At 35.0% G+C, this 8,206-nt stretch overlaps 1 protein-coding gene across 1 annotated transcript in view; it reads left to right on the top strand.

The window, feature by feature from the left end:
• The window catches only part of LOC6569528 (frequenin-1), a 14,758-nt gene extending 14,027 nt beyond the window's left edge, over positions 1 to 731 (top strand). Inside the window, exon 8 of the mRNA XM_001995485.3 lies at positions 76 to 731. Within this exon, the coding sequence (XP_001995521.1) occupies positions 76 to 243 (168 nt within the window). The 3' untranslated portion in view covers positions 244 to 731. The remainder of the gene's footprint in view (positions 1 to 75) is intronic.
• Positions 732 to 8,206: the final 7,475 nt, after the last annotated feature.

The following is an 8,206-nucleotide window of genomic DNA, read 5'->3' as shown; positions in this document are numbered from 1 at the left end:
CCCAAGCCACAACTGTCAATTGGTATTGTTGGTCATTGAGCAATTTATGATGGTATTATGGTATTATTTATGTAGGGCCAGCAGCCCCAGTCGGAGGATGAGAACACGCCGCAGAAGCGTGTGGACAAAATTTTCGATCAAATGGATAAGAATCACGACGGCAAATTAACATTAGAAGAATTTCGTGAGGGTAGTAAAGCTGATCCACGTATAGTTCAGGCGTTAAGTTTAGGTGGTGGTTAAACAATTCAATAGAAACGCGCAACAACTACTGTAACAACAACAACAACAACAAGAACAACAACAGCAACAGCAACAACAACATTAACAACAAGAACAAATGTTTAATAAAAAAGCAGAGCAGATCAAAATCGCAGCTAAATGTTTCTTAACCGAAAAGAACAAAACAAAACAAAACAAAACGAACAACAACAACAACAACAACAACAGCAAAAAAGCAGCGCTTTTGTTTTTTTTGGCTACCATATTACACTCTCCTACACAGCGAAACCTATATAACAATGAAACAAGTTAAACGATTAAAATAAATGCTACAAATATAAAACAACCGTTAAAGCAATCAGAATCGCCCAACAAAAGTTTCAATCAGCAAGAAAAAACAAAAAGAAAAATTACAAGAAAAAAAATTCAGTTTTCTCGATTTTGCGCGTCGATTAACATTCAAAATGATAATAATTTTTTGATATATAAGGATATGGAAAACAATTGAAAAATTCATGTACGTATTTACATATGTATGTATTCGTATAAATATATACTCACAAGATCTGTCTACAATCTAGATCGTGGCGTAGGTAGAGCGCAGTTCATAGCAATAACAAATATATATATAAATAAAAAAAACAAATATATATATATATATACATAAAATTAATTGTATTAAAAATGCGAATAACGAGAATACATTTTTGAGCATACACCAATTATAAGTAAAAAATACATCAAAATCATTACATAGAAAATATAAAAGAATAGTAAAAAATACAATAACATTCACACAAAAAACAACAAAAACAACAAAAATTAACGAACGAAGCCTTCGAGACATTTATAAAAATTAATAATAATATTAATAATTATAATGAAACTTAAGCATTCTTGATATACTACAGCAAGTAACAATGGATGAATTATATATATATATACATATTTATATATATATATATACCTCATATGGACATGCGGCAGCAACAGCAGCAAAAAAGAAAAAATAAATAAATACAAATAAAAAGGAAACGTAATTAATTAATTAATTAAATAACAAAAGAGGCATTAATCAATGCCAAGTGCAAAAGCCGCGCAAATTTAACGTCATATTTTCGGTTAGGCATACACACACACACACTTATACACTTATACACACAGACACACACAGACACACACAAGCACACACATACACCCACATGCGCAGAGATGAGAGCGCACAAAATCAGTGCTCATCTGTGTTTTATGTTTTTCGAAATTGTTTTTTTTGTTGTATTTTTGTTGCGCATATTTGACAATAGCCGCCAAATCTTCAATACATTGTTTATTATTACAATAAAACAAAATCGAATCGAAGAAAAACAGCAACAAGAAGCAAGCAACGCACATCTTCAGCAAACAAACAAACAAACAAGCAAACAACAACTGTTTAATGCTCTTGAATGAAAAAAAGCGAATACTAAGCTCAAAAAGAAAAAGAAACAACAACAGCAACAAGAACAAGAACAAGAACAAGAACAACAGCAACCACATAACCAGCTAGAACAACAACAACAACTACAACAGCAACAACAACAACAGCAACAACAGCTATAAAATATCCAGCTCTCTTTCTCTCTCTCTCTGTCTATCCTTCTGTGTGACTAAAAGCCTCGTTTGAGAGCCCAAAACAGATCCATCATGCGATTTAATTTCTATTCTATATGCGGTTCAGCTTTATTATTGCATTGATTTAATAACCCAGTTACTATTTTATTACAATCTATCTATTTATATACATATATATATATATCTATATACTTGAATACATATTTGCTACTTCTTATGGCTAATCATGCACATGGACAGTATAAAACGAAAATACACACACACATACACACAGCAACACACCCACACACACAAACACCATTTCCCATATGTTGAAATCTTACTCAATATACATTTACAGCTGTATGTGTATGCATATAATTTATTTATAGTGAAATATACATGCCTAGATTTGTAATGTCTACAAATATGCCCATATTTGTCATCCCATCCATATATACAACCATACCATACTATGCCATACCATACCATACCATACCTACTTTTTGGACTTGGCTGACACGCATTTATTTTGTTTGATTTGCAACTTTGTCTACTTTAATGAGTGGCCTTGACTTACCATTTGTCCAGTCGCTTCAAAATTGTTTTATCGGCACCAGCATCGAATCGATATACAAATATAAATTCATCCCTATATGCTTATAAGCATAAATAATCGTATAAAGTTTTCTATGCAATTTCTGCAATATTTTCTTAATTTTTTTACAATTCTTTTCGACTTACTAAGCGCACGCCAAACAAAAAAGAAAAAAACAAAAATTGAAGAAAAAACAAAACAAAAGAAGATACCGTTAATAAAAAGCAAGAGCAAACTGTCGCCTAAACTCAAAACTTAAAAAGCTAAAAACTCAAATGAAAAATAATGAAACGGCATAGATATACATATACACATATATATATGCATATAGCTATATACCTACCTATATATACTTACATGCTAAAATATACTACCTATAGTAAGCACTATAATCTAAAGAAGGTCAAATAACAACAAACAAAAAACAAACGCTTCTAAGAACCTCACTGAAATTCTTCGAAAACAAGAAATAATTATATATACTAATAAACTAACATATAAATAAATACAATACACAACAAACACACACGAGTATATGAATAAACAAAATGGGAAAATTAATAAGAAAATCGTAATCAATAATTAAATAATTCGAAAGTGATATAGCTGACAAAAAAGAAATGTGTCTGTAGTTTAGTAGTTAAACGTAAAGAAAATAAAATAAAAATTAATAAAGTAACAAATATTATATGAAATGAAATCGAAAAAAAAAAAATGTTCAATTTTTTTTCTCAAAACTAAGCGCATACAGAATGAAATAGCTGTAAATAAAACAAAAACATTCACTGTCACACGCACACCCAGACATATACACACACACACACACACACACACACACACACACACACACACACACACACACACACACGCACGCACACAGTCACAACATCACACCAGCACCCACAGCTACATAAATAAACTGAGGCTTAGTTAAGGCCCTGAAGGCCCAGAACTACAATATAAGTTTGTTAACACCAAAAATGACGGGTCTTAAGTATCAGTAAGTAAGTAAAATGTTTTTTTTTTTGTCGCCATGCAGCTAATCGAAATTGGCATCCAGCAAGGCATTGAAGTCAATTGTAATACAAAGAATGAGTAAAAAATTAGTTACCATACAAAATAGCAAATAATACTTACAAACAGCTAGAAGTAAATACAAAATAATAATTTTTTGAAATGAGCGGTGGCAAATTTCAGACGCCGTTGAAAAACATTCGAATGTCAAGTTAAACGTTTCACAAGCAATATTTTTTAAATATACAATTATATATATACATATATATATATATATATATGTGTATATATGTGTGTGTGCATGTGTATATACATATATATGAGAAATATTAATATATAAAAATATACAAGAATGTATAGCAAAATAATATACAATACATACAAAAACAAGTTCACAAATTTGACATTTGACAATTGGTAAAACAAAACAAATCAAATATTGTAATAGATATTTTATGTGCAATGTCTGATAAGAACGCAACATTTACATTGAACCGTAATAATTATATACATATACATATACATATATATACAGATATATGTATATATATATAATTAAATGAAGAAAAGAAAAAACATACAACACATTTTTAGTGATACTCCTTAGCAAAACTCAAATCTGATTTCTTTGCTAAGAAACGTTAAGAATACAAAACTAGAAATCTAATATGAAAAACAAAAACAGAAAAAAGACAAGAAGAAAAATATGAAAAACTATTTCCCTTTTGTTCTGATTTGATTTTTATAACTATTTACTGTTATTTATTATTACAACGATGATGATGATGATGATGATGATGATGATGTCTATTATGTATACACATACATACTTATATACATACTTACTTATAAACCACAACAAAGAAAAAATGCAAAATTCTTTTACCATATATATTTTTTTTTTATGTAATAAAAAACTAAAACGAAAGGAAACGAAACGAAACGAAACGAAAAGGGACAATTTATCTTGTTACTGTCAGAAATATTACTTACTTCAAATAAACATTTTAAAACGATATGCCAAATCGGTGTCTTGTGTGTAGTCCTTTCCCACAGTCTAGCAACAGCAACGGCGATGATCTTAAGTGCATAGCTACGGCTTACTGCCCATAAAAATGCACATAAGGTAAGTCCAAACATATATATATATACATATATATATATATAGAACTCTAACTGTACGTGTTCCCCAACCGTGTCACAAATCCTATCGAGGACTTACCTGAAAAGACCGCTGCGAACCGAACAGCTGTTTGGGGCCCACTTACTGGCCTGGGCACAACATAAGTCTTTTAATAGGCTCCAGTGGCAAAGTAAACCGACTACCAGCCACCAGCAGCTGCCACAGTTTCTGTTAATTCGGTTTAACGACCATCACGGGCAACAACATACAACAAACGGTTACTCGGCGTATACGCAATTTTACTTAATTACAGCTTGAATCGCATGGATTGCTTATAATAAATCCGCCATTACATAATTAATGGGGGTCACTACTGGACTGGTAAGTACTTATGAACGACATGGTAATGCCCTGATATCACGCCAAATCACAGACTAGTTCAAATATGTACTTATTAAATCAAAGCTGTCGACTTAATACGCATGGATTTAATCAACTACTGGATGCATGTTTTTATTTCATCGAGTGTAAACGGCATTTAAATTAACTCTTTGGATAATAATCCCACAGATTATCTAATTAAATCCCATTCAATTCTTACCTACAAGTAAAAGTATTTTATTTACATGCGTGCAATTATTACTCCAAGTGCAAATGACATTTCAATCATCTCGCATTTAATCTAATTCAAATAATTCAAATAATAGCTATTAGAAAAAGTATTTTATATACATTAATTATGTTGATCTCCGGAATTCTTGATTCATATATACAGCAGCAGCGGAAACCCAGTGAAAACTGGCGAGGTAGCTCGACTAGGAAATACCCTACCAGACTCTGTCTATCATCGGTTGTACAAGTCTTAGACTCACTGTAGGTGACAAGGTCTCAATATTCTTGGTAAGAAAGATATATCTTTAAAATTGTGATTTCAATTGATATTAGAAATTAATCGATTTGTATCGATTAATATTTAAAAAGCTTAAATATCAAGGCTCAGTCCTTATAAAGAGCACATGTGCCAGAAGGAGAATTAACGGACAAACAAAGTGGGTGACTGGTTGGCTGACATCGCATTGGACTCTTGTTATTCGTGGTTTGGAGCCAGTTTAGCATTTCATTCAGTTCATTTAGTATTTAGCACATTCCGAGTTCATTTCGCACATGCAGTTCAATTGGTTCAGTGGTCATTGATTTAAACGGCTCGTTTGCACTTGATTCGATTAAATGTGGAATTTTTGCATATTTTCAGTATCACATTCTCTGCATTGGTGGCTGGATTTGGAGTGCTATGGAACTGATAACCACACCCTTGTGCATAAGTTACTCCCCCTCCACCCCCTCCTGTTTTCCTCGCTGTCTGCCTGTCTGTCTGTCCGTCTGGTCTTCCTGCCTGTCTGTCTGTTTGTCTATTGTTGGGTGTGTTGTTACTAAATGTTGACATTTGAGTGTGGTCGCTCTAAGTGTGGGTGTTGGTGTAGAAATGGATGGTTTAATTACCTTTTGCGTTTGCGGTTTTCAGCTTGGAGCTGGTAAATCGAGCATGAAATACTAATGGAATCGGAGAGCGTCAGTTTTGGCATTGCGGTGCTTCATGTCACAGGCCACCACCACCTCGTGCATAATAAACTAATTGAAACAATGTCAGATTCTTACTTACTAGCTATGCAAATATCGCACTCTCTCCCCCTGTCTATGTGTGTGTGTGTGTGTGTGTGTGTGTGTGTGCGAGTGAATGTGTTTGTTTGTGAGGTTGCGCGGGCAGCATTCGGCGTCTGTTTATCTAGGCAGCCCAACTATTTATAATGAAAAGGCTGCCAAATAAAAATGAAAATAGCTTTTTCTATGGTTTTTGTATTTGTATCTATAAAATTGACGCTGCCATAGCTCGGCTGCTGCGCAGCTGCTGCTCCCAGCATTGGGTTAACAAGCAACTGAACGATACGATACGAAACGAAACAGATAAATGTTGCTACAATGAATGCAAAACAGTGCCACATGTACATGATTTTCACTCGATGAACAACAAATTCAAATTATCAATTTTACAGCAAAGCATTTCTCGCATTGCTTGCAAAGCACCTAATTCCAGCCAACCACCCCAGCACCCCGCTCCGCCCAACAAGTTCAGCTCCCAGTTCAACTAAAACAAATAAACAATAATTGGCTGCGTTCAATTCCTCAGCATTTCGTACATGCCTTCCGTTTATTGCCACTGCGACGCGTCGTTTCGGACTGCGGCAGCAGCTGCTGCTGCTGCTGATGTTGCTGCTCAGTGACGCGCTCATTCCAGACGCTAACAGCAGCACTGGCAGCGGCAGCAAGTAAGCAATTCCGCATTGCGTCCGCTGAGGTGCGTCGTTTGTTGCCCATTGAATGAGGCTCTTTTGTACACGCAATCCAATTCCCAATTTATTCTATGCGCGTTTCGAATTTTGAAGGTGCTACACAAAAGTCGACGAGCTCAACACATACCACCGGACTGAAGTGGAAGTTGTAAATGTGTACTGTATATATGCATTATACAACTTAATGCTTTACACTAAATAAGTATTTTGTTATTATCTAGTTATATCGTGGCACACATTAATCACAGTACATCTGTTGTTGATGCCTGGCAAATCATCTGATTTATTGCTGTTTAATTGATTTTCAGAAACCATTCGCATTTGATTAATTTTCACTGACCTGTTTAACTAATGAGCTCATTTATTACTGGTAGAAATTGGCAGGCTAATGTATAGAATTCCTATACATTTTCTTCAAAGTGATTTTTATTTATTTATTATGCCAAAAAGTTAGGATCGATCATCCCAAAAATACGTATACATTTATAGTCCGTAGTTTTTGAACACATGGCAGGTGTGGTTAGCTGGTTAGCTGGACTGATATAGATATAAATACAAAGCAAAATGATTGTTACACCTTGCCTTGCGTTAGTCCTCGTACATATATAATGAAATCACAATTCATGATTTCCATGTCGAATTCCGTTGGATTACACAGCGCCACCTGCCGTTGCGTAGCGTCTACAAAATTCGCCTTTGTGGCATAGGGTGTGCTGTGCATTGGCTAATTATGGTAAGGAAACTTGGGGTTTGCCATATCTGTTGCGTTTTATTGTTTTGCTGTTTTGCTGCTGTTGCTGTTGTTGCTGTTGTTGCTGTTGTTGCTGTTTTTGCTGTTGCCCCTGTTCAGCATAAAGCTCCGACAATGGGCGTCTCGTACGGGCTTAATTATTTACTATATTTGGGCAGCGAGCCCGATAGAAACTAACGATGCCAGCGTTTGCGTTCATTAAGAATTGTTGTTTCGTTAGTTTATTGCAATTAAGCATTGAGCAACAACAACAACAACAACAACAACTGTCGGCACTTGCATAAATATGCAAAGTAAATGCTCAATTCCCAATTCTCAATCTACAATTTCTTATTGTAGTTCCGCCCATGTCGACGCTGTGGCAGCTCTTCCGCTGCTGCTGCTGTTGCTGTTGCTGTTGCCGCTGCTGTTGTCGACGCCGCTGCCAACTGCTACCGGGCGGACTTGGCGCACTTGGCAGATTGGGGGCCACTCGGCAGCCGTTTGCCATTCGCACAAGTTGCATGCTGAGGCTCGATTTTGCCGTTGCCGTTTGCCGTTGCCGTTTGCCGTTGCCTTCT

The sequence above is a fragment of the Drosophila grimshawi genome, unplaced genomic scaffold (assembly GCF_018153295.1).
Source record: "Drosophila grimshawi isolate 15287-2541.00 unplaced genomic scaffold, ASM1815329v1 contig_848, whole genome shotgun sequence".
NCBI classification, from domain to species: Eukaryota; Metazoa; Arthropoda; class Insecta; order Diptera; family Drosophilidae; genus Drosophila; species Drosophila grimshawi.
The sequence above is the reverse complement of the archived record's forward strand: the minus strand, read 5'-3'. Positions and strand labels throughout refer to the sequence as shown.